This window comes from Pseudorca crassidens, chromosome 11, assembly GCF_039906515.1.
Source record: "Pseudorca crassidens isolate mPseCra1 chromosome 11, mPseCra1.hap1, whole genome shotgun sequence".
In the NCBI taxonomy this organism is placed as follows: domain Eukaryota; kingdom Metazoa; phylum Chordata; class Mammalia; order Artiodactyla; family Delphinidae; genus Pseudorca; species Pseudorca crassidens.
This window is the reverse complement of record NC_090306.1, coordinates 103,404,555-103,427,822: the sequence shown is the minus strand read 5'-3', so window position 1 is coordinate 103,427,822 and position 23,268 is coordinate 103,404,555. Positions and strand designations below refer to the sequence as shown.

The 23,268-nt window shown below is 60.2% G+C and overlaps 1 protein-coding gene across 2 annotated transcripts in view; it reads right to left on the bottom strand.

Annotated features, from left to right (window-relative positions):
• TBC1D22A (TBC1 domain family member 22A) overlaps positions 1-23,268 on the bottom strand; it is a 311,485-nt gene that overhangs the window by 5,500 nt on the left and 282,717 nt on the right. The window contains exon 13 of one of the 2 annotated variants that reach the window (XM_067698424.1): positions 21,525-22,149. The exons of the other annotated variant lie outside the window; for it this stretch is intronic. Within the exon in view, the coding sequence (XP_067554525.1) occupies positions 22,072-22,149 (78 nt within the window). The 3' untranslated portion in view covers positions 21,525-22,071. Of the gene's footprint in view, positions 1-21,524; positions 22,150-23,268 lie in introns of those variants that run through there. 2 annotated transcript variants of the gene reach the window in all.

Sequence of the window (23,268 nt, the reverse complement as noted above, 5' to 3'; positions counted from 1 at the left end):
ATGGTCCGGGGGCTCTGGCCGGGCCTCCCTGGGCACCCCCGGGGGTGGGGGACAGCGTGGGCACGGCACCATGAGTCGGGAAGCTGGCGTGCGTCTGGCACATGGTCCTGGAGTCACGCGTGACCATCCAGGCTGCGGCTCTCTCCTTTCTACGCCTCCACCCACTGTCCGCTCCCTCAGCCAGGACCTTCCCGTCGGCGTGAGGAGACGGGACCCTGCCCTGGGCCACACGACGGTGTCTGCAGGAACAGGCCGGGCTCTGTCCCCTGCGTGGCGACGGCTGCTACAGGCAAGGACAAACATGAACCTCGGGGGTCGCCACTCAGAGAAAGTCCCAGGGCCGTCCCTCGAGTCAGCGGTCAGCCACGAGCTGCCCTGGGCCCAGAGTTCACTTTGTGCCAAGCACCAGGCTACACGCTGACCTTCTGACCAATCCCGGGGCTCCCACACGCTCCACCTGGGAAAGAGGAATCTGGGACCCCAGGAATCTTATTGACTGCTCAGTTCACGCCTGGCGCTGGGAGCGCTGCTTCCCCCAGGGCTACCCTCCTGAGCCCTGAACCTGACCTCTGCAAGACCCTGCCTCTCTGAGAGGCCACATGCTCAGAGGGGACTGCCCCCCTCAAATGTGCCCCCCTGCTCTCCCCCCAACACTTAAAGGGACGCCTCCTTGGGACCCGGCAGCCCTGGGCTGGAGGTCAGACAGCCGAGGCTCTGACCTGGTCCTTCCTCCTAGAGCTGAGAGCTGACCAGAGGATAAGACCTCGGGAAGCCCCCTGGGTGGGCAGAAGGATTTGGGGGCGAACAGGGCTATGATGCTCCAAAGGCCCTGTCCCTCTCCACTGGCACCCCCCCTCCTGCACCAGCCCCAGCCCCACGAGGGCCCCAGAGGCCCTGGTATGAAAATTCCCTATGAAAAGTTCACCCTTATTTCCCTTATTTTTAACCTATCACACTCGATGCCCTTTAGCCAGGAGAGCAAAGAATACAGAACTCACCCTGAGGCTCAGCAGACATGAAGGCGGCCCTGCAAAGGTCAGTCCGCCCGGCTCGCTGCTCCTCCCAGGCAGATGCTCGCTCGGGCGCCCGACTCGCCACGTCCAATCCTGTGTCCCCACCAGATTCGGACCCCGGCGTCCAGGAAGACAGAGCCCCTGCTGTCTTGGGGGGTGGGGGGGGGGAGGCTCAGGTCCTAACACCTTCCGGGAGGGGCTGGGCAGCTGGAGGCCATCAGGGCCGTGCTGGGCGCCCTGGGGCTGCTTCCTGCCTCCCTCCCTCTCCCCTCCCTCCCAGATGGTCCTGTGACAGCTGATTCCTTTGACAATCCAGTTATTAGTTTGAAAATCTTGTCAAGTTCTGGACCAAACCAGGGCTAAAAATAGAAGGACGGTGACAGCCGGCTGGGATGGACGGCCAGCTGCCAGGCTGACCCACTGGCTGGTGACAGCCCTCCAGAAGGTTGGATATGGAAGGTGACACCGCAGAGAGCGATCTTCTGAGGACCCTGGGAGGTGCGCTTTCCTTGCAATTAATTTCATATTTCTTTGCCAAAAAAGGAATTCTAAAGAGAAAACACCTTTGGGTACTGAAAACACAAGCTTGACATGAGTGCCCCAATCGAGCGAGCTCTGCGTTTCATACGCACGGCTGAGAGGCGTTTGATCAGCACACAGAGGATATTTAAAATCCTGGCACGGCAGTTACAGCCGGCTCCATCCCGCAGGGACCTCTCCGCTTCGTGGGCTGGAGGGCCGGGCGGCTGGTCGCAGACAGGGTGCGACGGAGAGATGGAGATGCTGTCCATGGAGGCCCCTCGAGAACGCCCGGTCGGGAAGGACGCCCACTTACGGGGGTAAGGCCCCAGGCCCGTGTTTATCTACACGCAGCAGAGATGCCCCTTCCAAGCGTGCAGAGGGAAGGCGCCGTGCAGAAGGCTCGGGAGCCTGGAGGTGGCGCCGTTACCCCCTCCCCCGCCGCCCCCCGCCGGAGAAATCAGAGGAGGGGGTCACGGGACAGAGGCGGGGGTGGGGGAACTGCTGCAGGCTGCCGTCTGAACCCGCCCCCCTGCCCCGGGGGTGCTGCCTGCACAGGCTAGCGGCAGCTCCCACAGCCTCCCACGTCCCCGGGGGCTACCCTGCCAGGCTCTGGGGCAGGGACGGCGTCAGCCCAGCGGTGCCAGCCCATGTGGCTCCCCACACGTGGCCCTCTCCCCATGTCCAGTGTCCCCCCAGTGCCGGTCCTCCCTACTGACCACCCCTTCCTGAAACCCCCTTGCCCCACCTTGCCTGCAGTTCACTGCCCATCCCCCTGGCCAGCCTGCCAGTCTCCTTGGTGAACCCTCCCCCTGCCAGGCGTCTCAGGGCCAGGGGCCGCCCTCCCTGGAGCCAGGGTCACCCGCACCCGTGTCCCCACCCCCAGCTGTCCCTGAACCCCGTCCTTGCATGTCCTGTGCCTGCCTGCACCCCTCTGCACTTGTATGCCGCTTGCCATCACACGACCATGTAAGGGCTCCCAAACTAAACATGTCCCCTCCCTCCCCCTCCCTCCCCCTCCCTCCACAGACGGGGGCACGTAGCCCGCACACACGGTGCCCTCGTCACAGCAGTAAGACCCCTGCTCCCAGGACCGAGCCCTCCCTCTCGGGTCCAGCCCACCCCGGCTCCCCGGGCCCTTCCACCCTGCCTCGCTCGCACCCCAGCCCAGCCCACCACCACCCTCTGGTGGATGACCGCGGGGCCCCCTGGTTTCCCAGCCCACCCCAAATCCATCACCAGCACGGCCGCAACACCGGCTTCGTCTTAAAAAGGAAAACCGTCCCCCAGCGACCCTGCTCTCCACAAGCCACCGAACAGCTGGCGCTGGTGCTGGCCCTACAGCCCAGACCCGCAGGCTGGGGTCCTTGCGGCTTGGCTCTGGTCGGCTCCAAGCCCACCAGGCCGCTCTCCCCTTGAGAGACACCAACATTCAGCTCCTCCTCCAAGGGTGTCCCCTGGCACGTCCCACGACCGTCAGGTCCCGCGTGCACCCCGAGAGCCCATCCCCGGCCACCCGAACTGAGCGCCGAGATGTGCTGCGGGCCGGCCCAGGGCCCCTGGGGGACGGCGGGGGCACCTTCCTTCCCAAGAAAGGCCCTAAAGGAGACACTTATCTCCAGGGTCTGCAGATGGGACTCCCGCACTCCTCAGCGGAAGACAACAGAGCCCCGGGCTCTGGAGCAGGGCGCCCTCCAGTGGCTGGCACGCAGTCACAGCTGGCAGATGGCCGAGGAGACAGGAAAAGGCCACCCGGCCGGCCGGCCGGACAGGGGACAACAGGGTCCCATGAGGTGGGCTGCCTCAGGGCCAGCCTGATGGGGACGCTCAGGGCCCCGACCACTCTTCAGCCTGCCCCGAAACAGCCAGGGGGCCCAGGAGCCCCGGGGCTGGCCAGTGGAGACACTGCTCCTTCCTTCTGCAAGTGGCTGAGCTCAGAGAGACAGACCGCTGGGAAGGCCACTATGGCTCCCACGAGCTCAGGGTCCTCCTCAACCCCAGGGAGGTGGGGGTCTTCCAGGAAGGCCACCAGGGACCACCAAGACCTCCAGGCACAACACCCTGGTGAACTCGCCCAGTCCCCAGGAAGGCTCTCAGCCCAGATGACAGCTGAGACATGAGACTTTCGCCCACCGGGGAGAAAGGCGGCCAGCAGGGCCACAGCTGGACCCATGGAACCAGGATGTTCCATGACAGTGAGCCACACGCGCAGAGGCTGCACCCGGACCGCTGGTGGTACCGACTTGCAGCAGAGCTGGTTTCACAGACTCACCAGCAAAATGATATTTTCATTGTCATACACATTGTAAAACAGATTAATTTTCCCAAGCTGTTCAAGTATGTTCTCACATTGATTTTCCCGCTGCCTGGGAGGCCGGGAGGGAAAACGCGCAGCGTGTCTCGGCCCGCAAGGCCCGCTTTCATGCCAGCGTATGCTGGGGCCACCCTGTGAGATGTGGGGAAAGCGCCCAGGACCACAGGGGCGTGAGAGCACCGCGCGTGCATACAATCGCCTGAGGGTGGCAAGTGGACTCAAAGCCACTCAGGCCCTCCTGGTGGGCTCCTGGGAGGAGCCTGGAGGCACGAAAGGGGCATTTTACATGGATAATAGCCCTTTGCCAGACACGTTTTGCAAATATTTCCCCCCACTCTGTGCTCTGTCTTCTCACGCCCTTGACACTGTCCTTCACAGAGCAGAAGATTTCATTTGAGTAAGCCCAGCTTACCAGGATCGCGTCTTTGGTGTTGCAGCTAAAAAGGCATCACTGTGTCCACGGCCACCCAGGTTGTCTCCTAGGTCGACTTCCAGCAGCTTCGTAAGTTCTGCGTCTCAAATGTGGGTCTGTGATCCACGCTGGGTTCATCTAGCGAAGGTGGCAGGTCCGTGTCTGGACTCAGTTTTCCGCACGGGGATGGCCTGCTGTCCCAGCCCCACGTGCTAAGAGGCCACCTCTGCTCCGTTGTGTTGCCTTTGCCCCTCGTCCAAGGCCCGCTGACTCCGTTTACGGGGCTATTTCCGGGCTCTCTGTTACGTCCCAGTGGTCTACGTGTCTCCTCTTTTGCCACACACCCTGCGACCACACCCTCCCTCACCTGGCCTTTGAACACGCTTTGCTGAAACCCTTTGGGGAGTTTGGGTTTGGGGAGTTGTTTTGAGCACGAGCCACCCGTTTTCACTGTGTGGCCCTGAAATAAACCTCTTCGCTCCAAACGCTGACGTCTCGGTCTGTCTGGCCTCACTGCGCGTCGGGCACACGAACGTGCGTCGTGTAACATCTCGACGTCTGCAGCCTCACAGTCCAGGGGGATGCTGGGCAGCGTCAGCCTCCATCTTTGCTCTTTGCCAATATTGTCTGGGCCATCTGGGTCTTCTGCCTCCTTCCTGCGAGCTTTAGAATCAGTTTGCCAACAATCCGATAACTTGCTGAGACGTTTATAGACTTTTGAAACTTTGAACAAGTGAATTCACAGCGACCTGGGGCAGGTGAGGGCCTCCCTGCTAGGTATCCCCCGGCTCCCTGGCTCAGGCCTGTGTGAAGGGCCCAGCCGTCATCTGGTGGCATCAGCGACGACTCCGGCCCCTCGGCAGACGGACCACACCCCCCCAGCCCGCCCGAGCCGCCCTTCGGCAGGGGGCGTGAGTGGAGGCTCTGGGGCCAGGACGCCCGTGCCATCCGCCAGCGCTGCCCTCGCTAGGGGTGAGCTGGGTGCCTCACCCGGCCCAGCTGTAAATGGGACGACGACAGCGCTGACCTTGCGGTGCTGCTGGGAGAACGGGGCGATGCACAGAGCCCACGGCTGGTGTGCGCCCACCATGCCCGCGCCCCTCCCCCGCAGTTCCCGTACAGCCCCGTCTACACAGCAGGGCTTCGGCCGCACCAAATGCTCCGATCCCCGGACCCCAAGGCCCACGATCTCAGCCACTGAAGTCGTGTCTGGGCTCCTGCACGCGTCCCCCTGCAGTGACCCGTGCGCTCCAGAGTCCGCAGGAGCTGAGCGTGTAGGGGCCCGTGTGCCGCTCGGGCCACGTCCACGGGACCAAGAAGGAGGTCCCGAGGAAGGGCACTGGCCGGTGGGCACGAGGCTCCCCTGCACCTGCGGCTCACCTTCCTGGGGGCCCCTCCCGGCTGCCATCACCTCCTGAGCCCCCCAGCGGTGCCTGGAAGGTGGGGCTGGTGGGCCCTGGGTGAGCAGAAGCTGCCTTACTCCGCCCTTCACCCCCCACTTGCCTTTATGCTGCAGGCGAAAGGGCCTTTTCCCCTCGGGGCAAGGGGAAAGAACCTTCTGGGATAAGTAGACAAACTCTGGGAGAGGAACTCTGGGGTCACAGACGTCCCCTTACAGCTCACTTACAGTGCGCAGCTCCAACGAGGGCGAGGGCCTCCGGCAGCCCTGGTGCAAGGCTCTGACCTCGGCTCAGGAAGGCTGCGGGGAGGGGGAGGGACGGGGATTTGGGTGGTTCGGGCTCTTTTTCTACAAAAGAAGCCAAAGGCAGCGACATTTTAGAACACCCTTACCCTGGGTGCTGGCGGAAGGTTTGCGCCTCCCATCCCTCCAAGTACACGATGCCCTGAGACCCTCCGTCCAGGGGCATCTGGCCTGACCAGGAGTGATGGGGCACTCCGACTAAAGGGCTGCCTCTGGCGGGAGGCCAGGGGCCCCCGTGGAGCAGGACACACGTGAAAGGAGGAGGACGCGTCGGGGCAGTGAGCCGCGAGGCTCTCCCGCGTCTCCTGGATGCCGAGGCCCCCATGCCTCCTCCCTGGTCTCTGCCAGGCCCCAGGGACTGAGCCCTGGGCAGGCTCCTCCAGCCAGGGCCCTTCCTGCGTGTGCAGGTCCAGAGAGCGCAGCAGAGAGCACGTGGGGCCAAGGGGAGCCTGCGGACAGGGCGGCAGGGAAGGGACCCCGGCTCCCCAGGCCCGGCTCTGTGATTCAAGCCCCTGGGCGCTGCGTAAACATCCCTCCAGGGGGACACCACCCACTGAGCTACAGGACAAGTGCCCCGACGGTGAGGTTTAAAATGCAAGCTCCTTCCTGGAAACTGTTCAAAACTAGTGAACCAGCTGCGCGGCAGGGTTTCTACCTCCTGATCCCAGTGAGACCCGGGCTGTAAATCGCCTGGCGTGGGGACGCTTCCCTTTTGTTTTCAGGGACCTTACAGGATCACCGTCAAGTACTCTGGGCCTGAGATTTACGGACTTTTAGAGGCAAAAGTGTCTCTGCAGTCTTCATCAATTCAGAACGGCGTTTAAAGAGGAGACTCTCCTCCGCCCCCTACCCTCATCTGCTCCGCCAAGGGTCTCAGCGACAAAAGGGACACCGCTGGGCTGAAGCTGGGACTGGGGGTGAGGAGAGAGCTGGCTCCCAGGTCCTGATCCACTGGCACGGCCCCTCCCCGGGAGACAGAGGCAGGATTTGCAGGAGAGGCCCTCCCGGAGGCCAAGGCTTCGGTTCGGGTGTTCTCTTTCCAGAGCCACATTCTGGGGAGGTGTGTGGTTCCTTATGCTGTCTCCACAGCGTGGTCACCCTCAGGGCCTTTATATGATTTTACCATATGACTCAGTTCCTTGAGGGCAAAGGCTCGGACAGACCAGGCCCAGCAGCCTCTGGAACTTCACCGTGCTCGACTGAGAGCAGCAGGGCATGTGTCCAAGTAAATGTTGAGTGGAGGGCAGGTGGGCAGGTGGATGGATGGATGGGCGGGTGGGTGGGTGGATGGATGGATCAATGGGTGGGTGGATGGGTGGGTAGATGGGTGGGTGGATGGGTGGGTAGATGGGTGGGTGGGTGGGTGTATGCATGGGTGGATGGATAGATAGGTGGATGGATGGATGGATGGGTGGGCGGATGGGTGGGTGGGTGGGTGGATGGATGGATGGATGGATGGGTGGGCGGATGGGTGGGTGGATGGATGCAGGGGCAGGTAGGAGGATGGACAGATAAAATAATAAACAAAACAACGTCTGGGATGGTCCTGAAAGTAGGCTGTGGCTCTAACCCTCCCACTGGAAGCCAGCTAGTCCCGTGAGCAGCCAACCTCAGCCTGAGCCTGTGGGGCCACGGCTACACCAGATTCCGTACGTGCTCCCAGCGCCTGGCAGAGGGCCCAGCACACGGGAGGCTTATGTTCCATTAGCACCATTACTGATCAAACTGACGCATAAAAACGCGAACACGTTCTGTGCCAGATACCATTTCATAGCGCAGGAATCTCAGTCACGTCCATGCTTTATCCAGATACCATTTCATAGCGCAGGAATCTCAGTCACGTCCATGCTTTATCCAGATACCATTTCATAGCGCAGGAATCTCAGTCACGTCCATGCTTTATCCAGATACCATTTCATAGCGCAGGAATCTCAGTCACGTCCATGTTTTACCCAGTTGAGTGCTACTTGGGAACTAGTGGAATCTGACACATAAACTGTAATCTTTAAACTAAGATATTAGCCAAGTCGATCCCTTCCTTTCCTGCCTCCCTCCCTCCCTCCGTCCCCAGGAAAACGCAGCACAAAAAAGTAATCCAATACTAAATACTAATCCTAATCCAATACTGATCCAATCCCCAGTGCTAAACGTGGCCAACAAAGGAAAAACCGACACCTTGAGAGAGGCGTTTGGCACAAATGTCTCAGCCCCGTTTCTTCTCGCAGAATCGTGGTGCCTGCGATTGGGCAGGCGGGTTGGGGTGTGGCTGGGAGCCCAGGTATGGAGTTGGATTGCCCTGGGGTCTGGTCAGCTGTGTGACCCTGGGTGGTCCATCTCTGAACCCCAGATGTAGGGACAACCCCACCCTCTGGCAGAGCTCTTTCAAGGATTAGAATGTTACCTATAGAGAGCACAGTGAGCTCTGCAAAAGACACACAGAACATGGGGCAGCTCCTGGGAGGACTGGGATCCGGACCTCTCACTTGGGAGGGCAGGACGGTGAGGACAGGTGACCCGATCAAGGCCCTAACCCCGGGCGTGGAGTCTGAATCCCAGGGACCTCGAACTAGCGCCCACTCAGGGCCGCCTGTTGGCAGGCAGTCGGGACAGGCATGTTTTTTTGGTGGTGGTGGCGGGGGGGCGGGGGGGAGTCGAGCTCTCATAGGACCGACGCACCACCTCGGCACCAAGAACCACGTGGCAAGTGGCCCGCCACCAGCCCAGGCCCAGAGCAGCAACACTGAAGTGTCCAGGACCACCCCCAGGGCCACCATGTCCGGCTGCCGGGCTGCAGGTGGAGGGCAGGCCGGGCAGGGGCAGCTCCCCAGGGCCTGGCCGGCTGCCACACCAGGGAAGCTTCCAGGTAAACAGCCCGCTTCCTGAACCGCCCCCCGTGACCCGGGAGACCCAGCTGGGTCCCACCAGGAAAGAAGCGACAGTTCCACACACACACTCAGCGCCTGTGCGATCTGATTATTTCCACTGATTTCTAAGTACATGCAGCTCAACTTCTGCTCAAAATCATGTCACTGCTCCCAAGGAGGAGGAATCGCCTTAAGAGTCGCTGGGCTTCACTGGGGGCGCTGTGGCCGCTTCTCCTGCTCTGTCTCCAGCGTGACAGAGGCGTCACCTAACAATGCAGGGGGAGTGCGTGCAGAATCAGACTGGTATTTAAGAGTGCGACTCTAACCAAGGGCGACCATGTCACAGGAGGCGTCACATTGTTTGACTCTGCGACAGGTTCACAGGCTGGCGTGCACGTCCCAGCAAGAATGAGGTTATTCCAACGGGATTATTTGGAAACATAAACCCAGCACTGGGGGCTCCCCTGGTGGCGCCGTGGTTAAGAATCCGCCTGCCAGTGCAGGGGACATGGGTTTGATCCCTGGTCCGGGAAGATCCCACATGCTGTGGAGCAACTAAGCCCGTGCGCCACAGCTACTGAGCCTGTGCTCTAGAGCCTGCGAGCCACAACTACTGAGCCCACAAGCCACAACTACTGAGCCTGTGTGCCGCAACTACTGAGCCTGTGTGCCGCAACTACTGAGCCCGCAGGCCTAGAGTCCGGTGCTCTGCAACAAGAAAAGCCACCGCAATGAGAAACCCGTGCACAGCAACGAAGAGTAGCCCCTGCTTGCCGCAACTAGAGAAAGCCTGAGCGCAGCAACGAAGACCCAACACAGCCAAAAATAAAAATAAATTAAATTAAAAACAAAAACAAAACCAGCACCAAGAGCCAAGCCTCTCCCCCGCAGCAACGCCTGGGTACAAACGTGCACGTCGGCTACGGCAGCACCAGTGCAGGCCCACGGCAAGCACTGACCCCCGGACAGGAAGTGGCCGAGAGCAGATGAGGGAGTCTGCAGACAGGGGCTGGCCCGTCGCCCTGAGACCCCTGGGGAAGGTGGCTTCACACCTGTCCCCATGGGTCACCCTCCGCACGGCCCCCATCGGGACCCCGTGGGAGCACAGTATCAAAGCTCCTTGTGGAGAACAAGAAGGGTGGCAACCCCGCTATGACAGCGATGAAGGAGCTGGGGTCCTCTAGGGCACCTCAGTGCCTGGGCGACGTGGGTCCTGGGCGCGTACCCCGGATAGGGTGTGTGGGACGTGTGGCCGCACGTGGTACCACGCCAGTGCCAACTATATCCTCTGAGATGCTCCAACCAGCAACCTCCGCCCCAGACGCCCCACCCAGCAGTTACTCCTGGGGGAGTGGCCTTTGGAGGCCTGAGTCCTGGTTCCTAATCGGTCACTGATGAGCCCAGGGGTGACTCAGTGTGGACACACAGCAGTGAAACACACGAGGTCAGCTTCTGGCAAAGGCTCGGTGTGGGACTCAGGAGGGTCTTTCCAGGCCAAGGGGCCCAAATCCAGGCTGGGCCACCAGGGGGGATGGCCCCAGCCTCCAGAGCCGGCCGCATGTGGGTTCTAGGCTCCTGCCAGACAGGCAGCTGGGACGCACACAGCTGTCCACTGACACCCCGAGGAGGCTCCCCCAAGGATGTGCCAGCCTGGACGAGAAGGGGAGGCACCTGCTGGAGCCCTCACCCCCGAAGGGACAACGTGCCAAGCAGGGCCCCGGGGGGGGGCGGTGGGGTCACTGCACACACACGGTTCTCATAGCTTCTCCAGGAAAACACACCCACGTCACGCCCAGCTTCAGGTACCCGCGGTCCACTGCCTGACCCACTGCCATGCAAGGCCAAGGGCACCTGGGGTGGGGCATGTGTCCTTAGCCGGAACACACAAAGCACACAGAGTGCAGTGGGCGCGGCCCAGTACCTCCACTGTCACTTTCACAAGCTGTAACTCTGGGCGTTCTCCTTCAGTAAGGGTGGGGGGCCTGGGGGGACCCTGAGATGCTCTACCTTCCCAACTCCTTGACCTCAGAATGACAGGGGACTAGGAATCCTTTAGGTGACAGTGTCACTAGTGATGAGTCTCCACGAGCACCTGTGCTCCCCCTGCATCCGTGACAATCCTGAGAGCGGATGCAGGTCCCCACCCCTCAGAGGAAGACGCTGAACCCCACACAGGGACACACTCTGGTCTCGGCTGTGAGGTTCGCCGGGGGCTGGAGGTGCTCAGCAGGGTGGGGTCCCTGCTTCGGGCGCAGAGTGTGAGGCTGGGGACGGGGGCAGCATAGCTCCCGCAGACAGAGCCCCAGGAAAGCCTGCCCCAGCAGAGAAGGAAAGATGGCGGGCATGGCGGGGTCCTCAGCTCCCTGACAAGAGGCAGCAGGTGTCCCGTCTGCCTGCTGCGAGGGGCGCGGAGAAGGGCGGAAGGCCGGATGTCTGCAAACCTCCCGCATCCCGTCCAGCTGGACCCTCCGCCCCCGCCGGCCCAGCTGAGCATCACACACACTAAATAAGAGAAAACCAAATATTGTTTCTTTGCATGAGGAATTACAAGATCAATGCAACTTCTTCTGTGTGCTATATATCAAAAAACAAACATCCCGAAATTGAATTAAGAGATCCTATCGTGTTTGCCCTGAAAACCCTCAAACTGATAAGGGCAACAAAATGAACGTTCCGCACAGACCAAGAGCTTTGAGGACTGAGAGTGGACCGCAAGGCAGACTTCTCCGAGCACTTCCAGCAGTTTCATCTCATCTCTGTTATTTATGCGGCATGAGGGGAGAGGACTTGGCGAGCCCAGGACCTTGTGGTCGAGTTTGTTACCTTTGCGCTGGACCCCCTCCAGGGGCCGGAATGGGTGAGCCAGGCCTGCGGGGGGTGAGCGTGCCACCGCTCACCACCTCGCCTGGACGGCAGCAGTCCCCGCTCCAGGGCCCCAGGTGTGCTAGACAGTCCCCACCCCCTGCTGCTCTCTGAGTTCCTCTCGGGACCTGGTCCCGGGATGGGCAGGGGGGGAAGTGGCCACCGCTCGGGGTCACACAGGGGGTGGTGGCCAGGGATCGAGCTCAGGACTACTGAGTCACCTGGGCTCTTTGTGCCCCAAGTCTCTGGGTCCGAGAGGGCGTGTGTACAGCTTCATCCCCCAGACATCTCCCGCCACCCACCAGAGCCTCCCCGGAAGGGCCTGGGCCAGGGCCGTGGCCACAATGGGGCTGAGCAGGGGTGGCCATGGCTGGGAGCCGCAGGAAGCTGGCATCCGAGCCCTGCGGTCCCTGCGCTTCTCTGTGCCTCGTTTTCCAGCCTGAAAGGGGGAATCTGAGGCCCCCAAAACCGTTTGCTCTTGCCCGGGACCTGCTCTGCCAACTCCACCCAGCCACCCGGGCAGCCCCTAAACGGCTCCCCCCGGCCAACACCTCCAGCCCGGACGGCCCTATCAGGACGGTGCTGGCACGTGGCCACGTCCTGAAGGATGAACGGAGCGCGCTCCCCTCCGTGCGGCAACCCCTCCCCGGCACAGAGCCCTGGGGGCCTGGGGGTGCGCAATGGCCTCGTGGAAACCCAGGACGTGGTTAAATGAGGACCCAGGAGAGAGGACGGAACCACCGCGAGGCACAGGGGTTCCCTCCACAAGGCAGCCCAGGAGCCAGCGGCTACCCCAGCTAATCCCGGGTTCGGCAAGAGGACACGGCCGGGGGACGTTTGATTTCTTTCTGTCCCAGGTTTACAGGAAGCGGCACAGGCTTCTCCGCCTTAGCAGCCCACTTAAGTGGCTGCTGAGCCTATTAGGGTTGACTCCATCCCTCCAAGTTTTGCCACCGGAAAATCCTGAATCAGACCTGCCCACAGTCAGGAAGGCTTCGAAGCAGTGAGGGCCCACTGGCACCTGGGGAGGCAGAGTGCCGCCGACCAGCTGGCCCAAGAGCCACGCACGCTTCCCTTACACCCCGGCCAGCGCAGCCACGCGGGGCGGCAGGCCCACCCGGAGGCCTGTGTGGTGGTGGGTGTCCGTGGAAGGTGGCAGGATGGACCGCGTGACAGCCGAGGGGGGGCTGTGAGGGAGACGTTTTAATAAGGCCCGAGATGTAATCACATTTCTTCAGGGACTGAACAGACGAGCTTCTCCAAGTTGATCTACCTTTAGATATCACACACCATTAATGAGATAATAAGGGCCTTTCAATTAATGATGTGAATGGTGGGTGTAATTTTTTTCTTTAATAGCAAGACTAATTCGCAGCAGAAATGAGCAGGGAGAGAGATGCTCTCGGCTGCCCTCCACCTCACCGGCAGGGCAGGCTCGTCCTGATGGAGGCTCGGCTGGGAAACCTCCAGACCAAGTGGGCTGTGTCAGGATGCAATCCAGGCCCCGAGGGAGGGAAAGGGCCTCAGTGCTGGGGGTGGAATGTCACTCTCCACCAGGAAAGAGAAATTCTTCCTTTGTGAAAGGGAGGGAAGGGGAGGGAGGGAGGAGGGAGGTAGAGGATGGGGGAGGGGTGAGGGAGGGGAGGGAGGGCAGGTGGAGGTGGGGAGGGGGAGGGGAGGGAGGGGGAAGGGACAGGAGAGGAGGGAGGACCCACCAGTGCTCCCAGGGGTCCTAAAAAGCAGCCCTGCAGAACCAGAGTCACTTCCCCAGCAGATCCCAACTTTGCCTCACAAGCTGGAATTGCCTGGGCCTTCAGAGGCACCCAATAGTGAAAGCCACAGCCTGCACCGCAGGCAGCCCTTGCTGGGCAAACTCTGGGGACCTGTGTCACGCTCAGGCTCTGGGGCCTGGGGGCGGCCACCCCAAGCAGCCCTCAGCAGGGCGGGCTCACAACCTGCTCGGTCCCTGACCCAGGGACTTTCAGAGGTGCCACATAACAAGCAATTAAAATGCAGCCAAACTTCACGCTGAATACACTTTTTCTCATACAGCATAAAAGGATTTTAAAAATTATTATTTTGAAATTATTTAGCGGCAAGTAATTCGCTTAACTTAAGATCGGCTACGATTCCTAAGAAGTCCTTGTGGGCGCCGGGACCGCTGTGAAGTGACGAGCTCGACCCCACGTTTACGCTCGAACATCGACACGTTTAAAGGAAGATGAAGTTGCACAGCGAATGAAATGGACAGGACGTTACTTTCTATAGACGTCACCTGAATGTTTGTTGACTTCACCTTTTGGAGCCCATTTCCTCCAAGTCGCAAAGAACACACGCTGCTTCCTGAGACTGCGGTGGCCGCCCTGCCCCAAGCTTGTGCCCAAACTGGGTCCTGAGTGAGGCTGCATCTCCACGTGAACTCGACGGCCACCCCAGGGACGCTGCGGCCTTGGTTCAAAGTGTGTCATGTATGTAATCCACGGGTCCTGAAGATTCTCCCAGGCCTGATGAACAGTGCCACGCTGCCACCTGGCACGGCTGGGGCGTGGGGAACGGCCACCTCGGCCCGGCCAGGCTCGCCACGCCGCCACCTGGCACGGCTGGGGCGTGGGAAATGGCCACCCTCGGCCCAGCCAGGCTCGCCTGCAGACTGAGGACGAGAGCTTTAGGGGTCTGAGCTGCGAGCTGACTCTGGACCCCCAGCTGGGGTGACCCCCAGGGAGGCGCAGCCCTCAGAGGGGCGCTGGCAGCCGGCTCCTGGTCACTCCGCACTGACGGTCAGAAGCGCCTTCTGCCGAGAGGAAGAGCACGTGAACCCGGGGAGAGGCGGACAGCAAGGGCCCAGCTCCAGCCTCATCTGTCAGAGGAGGCCTGGTGGCCCCGCTGTGCCCACAGCGTCCCTGCTGCGCGAGGCAGTGCCTCCGTCTTCCCCGTGTGTCCAGGGCTCAGCCCAGGCAGACGCCACCCGCCCGCCAGGAGAGAGGCAGCAGCAGGCCGAGGAGTTTCTTGGCCGCTTCGTGGTCGTGGATCTTACGGGAAACAGCGGCGGCTCAGCCACGGAGCTCACACCCCTGTGTGTGTCACAGCGCCATCAGGAGGACGCGGAGAGGGCTCACTGCTGGCCCGGCCCCTGCAGCAGATTCCGCATTTCCGCACTTCGAGAGGAACCCACTTCCACCTGCCAAGGTGGAAGTCCCCCAATGCAGTCCCCTCCAGCAAGATCGCAAACACACTTCCTGTGCACCCAGGGAAGCAGGACGGGACACCGGAGCCGGAGGGAGCCGAGCACCCACCCGTGGCACCCGTGCGTGGCGGCACCTCCACGTCACCGTGGCCACCCAGTCCCCCGGATCGGGACCTCTGGGGTTGAGAGCCAGGGGCCATCCGGGACGCCAACTATCGACCAGGATCCCAGGAAGAGAAGCATGGCGTTGAGTTCACAGCTCGGGAAACTGTCCAGAGATGCAGACCTGGCGTTTTGCAGACTGAACGGGCCCAATGACCACTCCGGCAGGATGACAGAAAGACACCTCACCAGACGCCTCAGGAGGGGGATGGACAAAAGCCCCCAGAGGCGGGCCATGGGCAGAAAGGAGGCAATAAAGGCCCGGACGATGGCACGACATTTCTCAGCAGCAGGGCTGGGCACAAAGAGCGTGGAGCGGCGTGTTCAACGGCCAGAGGGGCCGGCTCCACCCTCCAGGCCGTCCCGTCCTCTCTCACCCTGACTCCCCGCCGTGCTCCTGGACTCTGGGGATGGCAGGGGATCGGGCTGCGGGAGCGCCCTGGGCAGGACGCCGGGAGGACGCTGTGTGCAGTGCCCACTCGTGGGATTTCTGGAGAAGCTGCCGCTTCCAATAAACCACGGCGGGGGTGAACCTGTGAAGAATTCGCAACGTGGGGACACAACTGCTAAGTCCAAGGGTGACAGGAGGGGACCGACTGACTCCCGTGAGCGGCACTTGGCCCCAACAAGGGGCAGCCCGGCCAGGCCGCCCTCTGACCAGGACGCTGGGAGCCGGGGGCCATGGGGGCAAGAGCGAATCCGCACCTTCCCTTCCTGCTTGAAAAGTCGTTATTTAAATAAATCAAGAAAGAGCTATTTAGGGCTTCCCTGGTGACGCAGTGGTTGAGAGTCCGCCTGCCGATGCAGGGGACACGGGTTCGTGCCCCGGTTCGGGAAGATCCCACATGCCGCGGAGCGGCTGGGCCCGTGAGCCATGGCCGCTGAGCCTGCGCGTCCGGAGCCTGTGCTCCGCAACGGGAGAGGCCACAGCAGTGAGAGGTCCGCTATTGATAAAGACACAGGTAAATACAAAACACAAAAACTAAAGACAACCTAAGATTGAAACTGGCACCTTTTGACGTGAGGGGAAGGTGGGGAGAAGGTATGGCTTGTTTTTGGTGAAAAGGTGTTTACAACTTTCCGTCTTTTAAAAATATATATACATAAGTAGCTTTAACATTTGTTTAAAAATTATGATGACTGGGCAAGAATACGTGGGGACAGTGCCGACCCCACCCACCCCTCTCCGCTTTCTGTTCGAAAACCCTCTGCTGAGCCGTCTTCTGAGAACTGATGGAAATGCCACACCCGAAGGGAAACCGCTGGACCGCCACGCGAGAATCCTCACATCTGAACTTCAGTGAGGGCCGCGTAACTAAAAAGCTGACACTGTCTCACCTCAGCTCTCATTAACACTCCTACTGGACCCCGGCCACGCCCGGGGCTCAGGAGCACGTAGCCCATCGTGACAGGGCGAGCAACGCAGAGCCTGAGAATCACCACCGAAGGGGTGACAGCGCTCGTCACGGCATCCCCGCAAGAAGAAAAAGAAAACCGGGCATGGGGAGCAGGTGTGGATAGGTCCCCGGCTCTGCCCCGCGGGCGCTGCCGGCTCAGGCTGTCCGTACAGGGATGTGCACTTTCACTCGGGCCCAAGGCCAGGTGTGGCCAGGTGTGGCCTGGTGACGCGTGGACACAGAGCGGCACGCCGGCTCTCCAGGTGGCAGTTAGCGGCCTGGGTGCAGCCCCGGGGCCACCAGGCCCAGCAGGGCCCCGCGGGCTCGGGTTCCATGTGCTCATCCCCCAGAGAGAGCAGGACCCGCCGCGGTGAGGGCTGATTTAATAAGAGCACAGCAGTGTCTGGGGACGGTCGTGGGACAAAGACTCCCACCTCTGTTCTTCAAACGCCCACGGAGAGGGCAGTTCTTAAAGGGACACGACCCGTGGGAGGGCAGGGGCCACCAGGGGGCTAGGTGGAGGTGGGGGGCGGGAACCCAGCGAGGGGTGGGGACAGCCAGCTCCTGCCTCCCCTCCCACTCGTCACTCGCTGAGACTACCACGCACACCGCCACCCACAGGGGCCTGTCCTCGGCGAAGACGGAGAACTACGGAAACATGTCGTAGACACTGGCGTGGCAGGAGGGGCGGGCGGGCGTCAAGGAGAATCCCTCAGATCGGCAAGTCGTCCAGGCCTGCGCGCGGCGGGGACGGCAGGGGGGTGAGGACCACCTGCCCCAGAGACAACGCGTACCGGGCACTCTCCGAGACCAGGAACCGCGATCGGCAAGTCTGGCACGTGGACGGTCACTCCCTCCGCGGCCCAGCCCCTCCTGCCCTGCAGAGAAGGTGCTGCCGCAGGCATCGCACTGTTCCAACGGACCACGAAGCAGACGTGGCCTCCTGCCAACACTAATGGGGCCCGTCCCTGTGATGGAAAGGAGCCCGCGGCCATCGCAACGAGCGCGCAAGAGGCCGCGGTACAGAAGGACCCACGCCGACTCCACGTGCGGCCACGGGGTCGTCTCTCTTCCCTCCCGCCACGGAAGAGCCTTCGCTTCTCCGGGCTACAAACCCAGCGCCGGCCTCTACGCCTCGTTCACCCTGACCCTGCTGGCTCACTGACGGGTCTCCCAACCCACCGGCGCAGGGCACGTCTCAGCACCAGATGACACGGCCGGCAGAGCTCCCATCCTGTGAGCCCGGCCCAGCCCCTGCCCTGCCCTGCAGGCTTCGAGCCCCGGGCTTGAGGGCAGGCAAGGTCCACCTGTCTCCTGAGATGCTCGGCCCGGGATGCCCCCCGCAGCTCCCCGCCGTCCTTCCTGTGTGGACAGACACTTGTCCCAGGTCACGCTCCCCCTCTGCTGGGGGCGGCGTGGTGGCAGAGATGAGGATCCCTGTTGAAACTGCAGGGTGGCAGCAGGCCAGGGCCCAACACTGCAGCATTGGCAGCACTCAGGTGGGCCTCGGCCACTCCTGCCACCTGCCCTTCCCAGCCAGGCCGCCCCTGCCCACCTGCCTGCCCTGTGGGGCGTGAGCGCACCCAGCCACGGCCCTGCCACCCACCCGGCACCGTGCGAGCCCTCTTTCCTAAGAGCTTCACGATGGCACGCTAGACTGCGCAGCAAGGGGCCGGCACCCCTAGGGCTCCTAGTCAGGAAAGGTCCCAGCTGACACTCCATCCGCCTCCACGTCCATGCACACCCACACTTCGACAGGCGCGCCACCCACGGGAGCACAGGAAAGCACAATCCACCGGAAGATTAGGTTTCAACTGACCCGATTTTGTCTTTAAAATGTCTTGAAATGATGAAGAAAGAGACAATTGATCTTTACATTGACATTTCCTGACATTTGCTGCTTCAAATGAACCCAAGATGAAACACAAACCGTTGGAGGTTAACCCGTGGAAGGCCACTTGGCAGAGCAAACTCAGTGCCGCCTGACACAGACGCACACCTGCCCTGGGGCCATTCCTCTGACCCAGCGGAGGGGATGCCGCCAGGGGACTAATTAGCTGCCTCAGGGGACTGAGTGCACCGCGGATCAAAACAGCAATGGACTTGCCCAGGAGGTGCTGGAGCTCCAAACGCAGGCGAGCAGGCCAGCGCTGGAGGCGAGGCCGTGACCCCACGCTTGAGGCCTCAGTGACGGGGCGTCGGTGGCCCCCCCAGGGGTCCCCACGGACAGAGGGCAGGAAGATCTTCCGGAAGGTCCGCCGACTCTGCCGTCTGGTTTCAGAGCAAAGGGAAGGAACGGAGTGGGGACGGGCAAAGGCGCGCAGAGGCGGCCCCTCCATCCTGTCGGAGGCCCCGAGACCTCACGGTCGCGGACACCCCACGCCCACGGGGCAGAGGACACTCGCCGGGGGTGACGGCCCCGCAGGTGTGAGCACAGGCTGTCTCCGCTCCACCCGCTTCCACGGGTAACCGCGGCTGATCTTCAAAGGCCCGGAAGTCCAACCTGACAAAGTCTCTAGCTGACGAGCATTTACAGGAGGCCTCTGGCAAAGCAAACGCATTCCACGGGGCTGCGGCCAGAGGCTGAGCACACCGGGCGCCAGCGTCCAGGCCGGAGGACATGTAATGGGCGAGGACAGGTGAGCGGCGAGGTCGCTTGGCCCTGTGTCTGCACGCTGAGCCCGGCTCCGGCTCCTCAAAGCTCAGGCTTTGGACCTTGTTGTCTTTCTTTCTGTCTTTGTAAATCAGAGATGCCCCAGAGATTCTTTTAATGGCTTTACTAGTAGGCTGTTTACCAAAGATCCCAGAAGTCTGCGGTGAGGGTGGCGTGCTGAGTGCAGGGCCGGGCAGGGGATGGGGAGGCCAGCTGGGAGGGGGCTTGAAGGTCATGTACTGGAATCCAGCCCAGTCTGCACACAGATCCCGCATGGTTATTTAGAAATGACCTCTTCTAACCCCTTCTCTGATGATAAGGAACCGATGACTTGGCAGAAAGAAGCCTGGTCCCATGAGTACAACACAGGCTTTGAGGGTGACCAATGGGCTAGACCAGGCGGGGCCAGAACCCTCCACCCGGCCAAAGGGAGGGGACAGCTGGGGCGCTGTGCGCAGCTTCCGAGCCGCCACGGGCAGGCGGGAGCACACCAGTGGGCACTGGGAGTCCTCACATGAGACGGACACACGTCTCGGCCCTGGGGACCACGTGGTGTGCATGCCTGTGTCTGTATGTGCACATGCGTGTGAGCTGAGGGACAGAGTCTGTGGGGATCCCGGTGCAGTGGGACCTGCTGAGACGCCCAGAGGATACTGAGGGACCTTGGAGCCCAGCGTCACTGAGCAGGGCCCCCAGCCAGGCACCTCACAAAGGGGTCTCACCTGCCTAAGGCGGGAATGAACCCGGGTGAGAAAACCATGCTGACTACTCGCTGAGAAGACGTGGAAAATACAACAGACATTCAAACAGGAAAATTAAGATGTCTGTAATTCTACTAACCTAAACTAAATGATGCAAACACTGTGACCTGCTTCTGTTAAGTCTTTTTTTTTAATTTTTATTTATTTATTTATTTTATTATTTATTTGGCTGTGTTGGGTCTTAGTGGCAGCATGTGGGATCTAGTTCCCTGACCAGGGACTGAAACTGGGCCCCTGTATTGGCAGCGTGGAGTCTTAGCCGCTGGACCACCAGGGAAGTCCCTGTTAAGTCTTTTTATTGCGCATAAGACAAGCAAACTTGGGATCATTTCTACATGTACATACACATGTAAATATATGTATGCATTTTATATATATGTACACACGTAGGTGTGTTCCCTATATGTGTAGTGTATAGATTTGTAATGTTGAGCACATGTACACATACACATGCAGGTTATGTTTACATGTGTAGATCATGTGTGCGTCTTACGTGTGTGTACATGTATGTGCTTATACACGTGTATATATAGACTGTGTTTTATACATACATAAGAGGGTGTGTGTTTTACATGCATGGACATATATAGACGTGTGTGTGTGTGCGTGTGTGTATGTGTGTAGACGTGTGTGATTTCGGATCACACTTTTCCCCCCAAAAAGAAATATCCTGAGAGCACTTTCTAACCTCAGTGACTATTACTTGAAGATGTGATTTTTGGGAGTTAGAAAATATTTCAACAGCGACGTATGATAATCCAGGGCACCCTTCTGCCAACGCTGGAGACTCAGGCTGTTGGCAATTTGTTTTCCCATAATTATAAGCAAGCGGAATTACCGGATCAAAGGTAAGGCTCTTGGGCTTCCCTGGTGGCGCAGTGGTTGGGAGTCCGCCTGCCAATGCAGGGGACACGGGTTCGAGCCCTGGTCTGGGAGGATTCCACATGCCACGGAGCAACTAGGCCCGTGAGCCACAACTACTGAGCCCGCGCGTCTGGAGCCTGTGCTCCGCAACAAGAGAGGCCGTGACAGTGAGAGGCCCACGCACCGCGATGAAGAGTGGCCCCCGCTCGCCGCAACTAGAGAAAGCCCTCGCACAGAAACGAAGACCCAACACAGCCAAAAATAAATAAATAAATAAAATTTAAAAAAAAAAAAAAAGGGTAGGGTTGGTTCTTCCTTTCTATTAAACTCAGGAGAAGCTACTGAATCTCTTAAGACCCCCCGTGCCTGGATGCCTCTGGTTACTGCTAGGATGTTACAACAACAGTGAGCAGGGCGGCGTGCACACAGCTGCCCTGACCTGGGGGCCTGGCTGCAGGGCTGCCCCTGGCTGGCATCTGGAGCTTGGCTCCTGCGAGCTGGAGCTGTGTCTCCGGGGCCAGCCTGCCAAGCCTGCCTGCACCAGCCACATGGCGCACGCTGAGCACTGGCTGTCCTTCCGGGATCTGGAATTTTGGTGGGCAGAGGATGCCTCCACCACCTGCCCCAGTACCAACCTGGGGTCTGGGCTTCCATCAGCTCCTGGAGGGAGGCGGGCTCTGCGGGGCTCCGGCAGGGAGGACACTTCCTGAGCCATTCATTTACTTTATCGTTGGTTCCTTCACCGCCTTTTATCATAAGCTGACTTATTTTTCCATCTCTCACTTCTTCAGTTAAAGAGTTACTAGGCTTTTTAAAAAAAAAATGTTTTTAAATAATAAAAGGCATTTCGCCCATGAATTTGTTTACAAGCCCAGCACAGGCCACACCCCACGCATTTTTTTTTTCTTCCCTTTGCTGGTCACCAATTATTAGGGCGTTTCGAATATTTTGTGATGGGCCTGATTGAGGTTCACTGATAGAAGGGGACGGAGAACTGCAGATGTGAACTTTACAGACAGTAAAGCGGAGTCTCTGAGGTCCCATGTTTCTCAATTTATTCTATAATTACAGGGTCACTTTCATCTTGACCCATGTATTCTGAAGAGGGCTCTCTAATTTCCAGATGCTTCATTACTCAGGTTTAACTTTATTGTCTAGTTCTAAAGGATTATGCTCAGCAAAGGCAGTCCGTATGATTCCGGTTTTTCAGATTTTGACAATTTTTATGGTCTAGATCAGATGATTAATTTTGTAACTGCTCCACAAACTCTTGAAAACAAATGCATCTCTGTAGAATCTGAATTCAGATCCTACCCAGAGCTTTTAAGCCGTCAGACCCACAGCAGCCTCGTTTTTTATCCTCATCAAATATTCTGAGCCTCCTCCTGCGGCTGCTCCATTCGATGTCTTTCTGTTTGTAAAGTTTTAGACTCAGGTTTAACCTGCAGACAGAGGGAGACTTTGACAAAGTGAGGCGTGGACCACCGCGTCCAACACCCCAGAGCCTCCTCCAGACACTGTCTAACAGCAGAGGCACCTCTGAGCCGTGGGCCGCGCTGCGGACTGTGGCCGCTTCCCCCTCGAAGTCAACGGGAAGACCGCCAACCTCGCTGTCCCCGAGTCTGCGTGGGCTGCCCACCCGTCCCTCTGGGTTCCACGTGTCTCACACCCTGTGGGCGTGTCCACCTCCCACCCCAGGTCCCGCCCCCACCCCTTAGGGCTCCTCCTCCAGCCTTACGGCCCCGCCTCCTACTGCACCGGGTCGTTCCCACCCCTGGCTCCCCTGCCCTGTTAAGGAAGCCGCCTGGCTCCCTCGTGCCCTCTCACCCACACCCCGACCCCACACGCTCAGCCCCAGCTTCACTAACTTCCTTCCCTTGCAGAGGAGGCCGGTACCTGGTCCGCTCTAGATCCGGGTCCTTGGTTCTAGCTCGCCAACCTGCTCCCGCACCTGGTTTATTACTCCCATCCCTGACCCCTGGCCTCCCAATACACAACGCCCTGCTGTCCCTGCCCAGTCCACCCCCAGCCAGCCCAGCCCCTCGTGCGTGGAAACGGAGTCTCGTGACAGACAGCACAGGGCCCAGCGCAGAGGGAGGGCCTGAGGGGACATCAGAGGGGCCAGGGACATCAGAGCAGACAGAGGCCTCCCGCTGGGCACTGCCCCTGCCTGTCCCCACCTGGTCCCCACCGAGCGGCAACCTGCGATCACAGGAGACAAGGGGAAGGGCCTGCATGAGAGGAGGCCCCAGCTCCAGGGGTGCGGGGCACGGCGGCCACCACTCACACACTGAGCCCCCTCCGTGGACCGGCTGGGGTTTCCAGGCGGGGCCCTACACCCGGCCTCACCCCGGGCTCACAGCCTCTCGGGGCTGGCGGCCACCACGCGTGCACGGGAAGCCGTTTCTCCCCCTGAGGCTCGTCGTTCACCAGCAAATACGCAGCAGCCGATTACCTTCTCAGAAATATTTACAGACCTCTGAGCTCCCGAGGTCCCTGCAGAGAAGGTCCCTGATTGCACTAGAAGCTCCACGCTCTGTTTACCACAATTAATTGCTTTG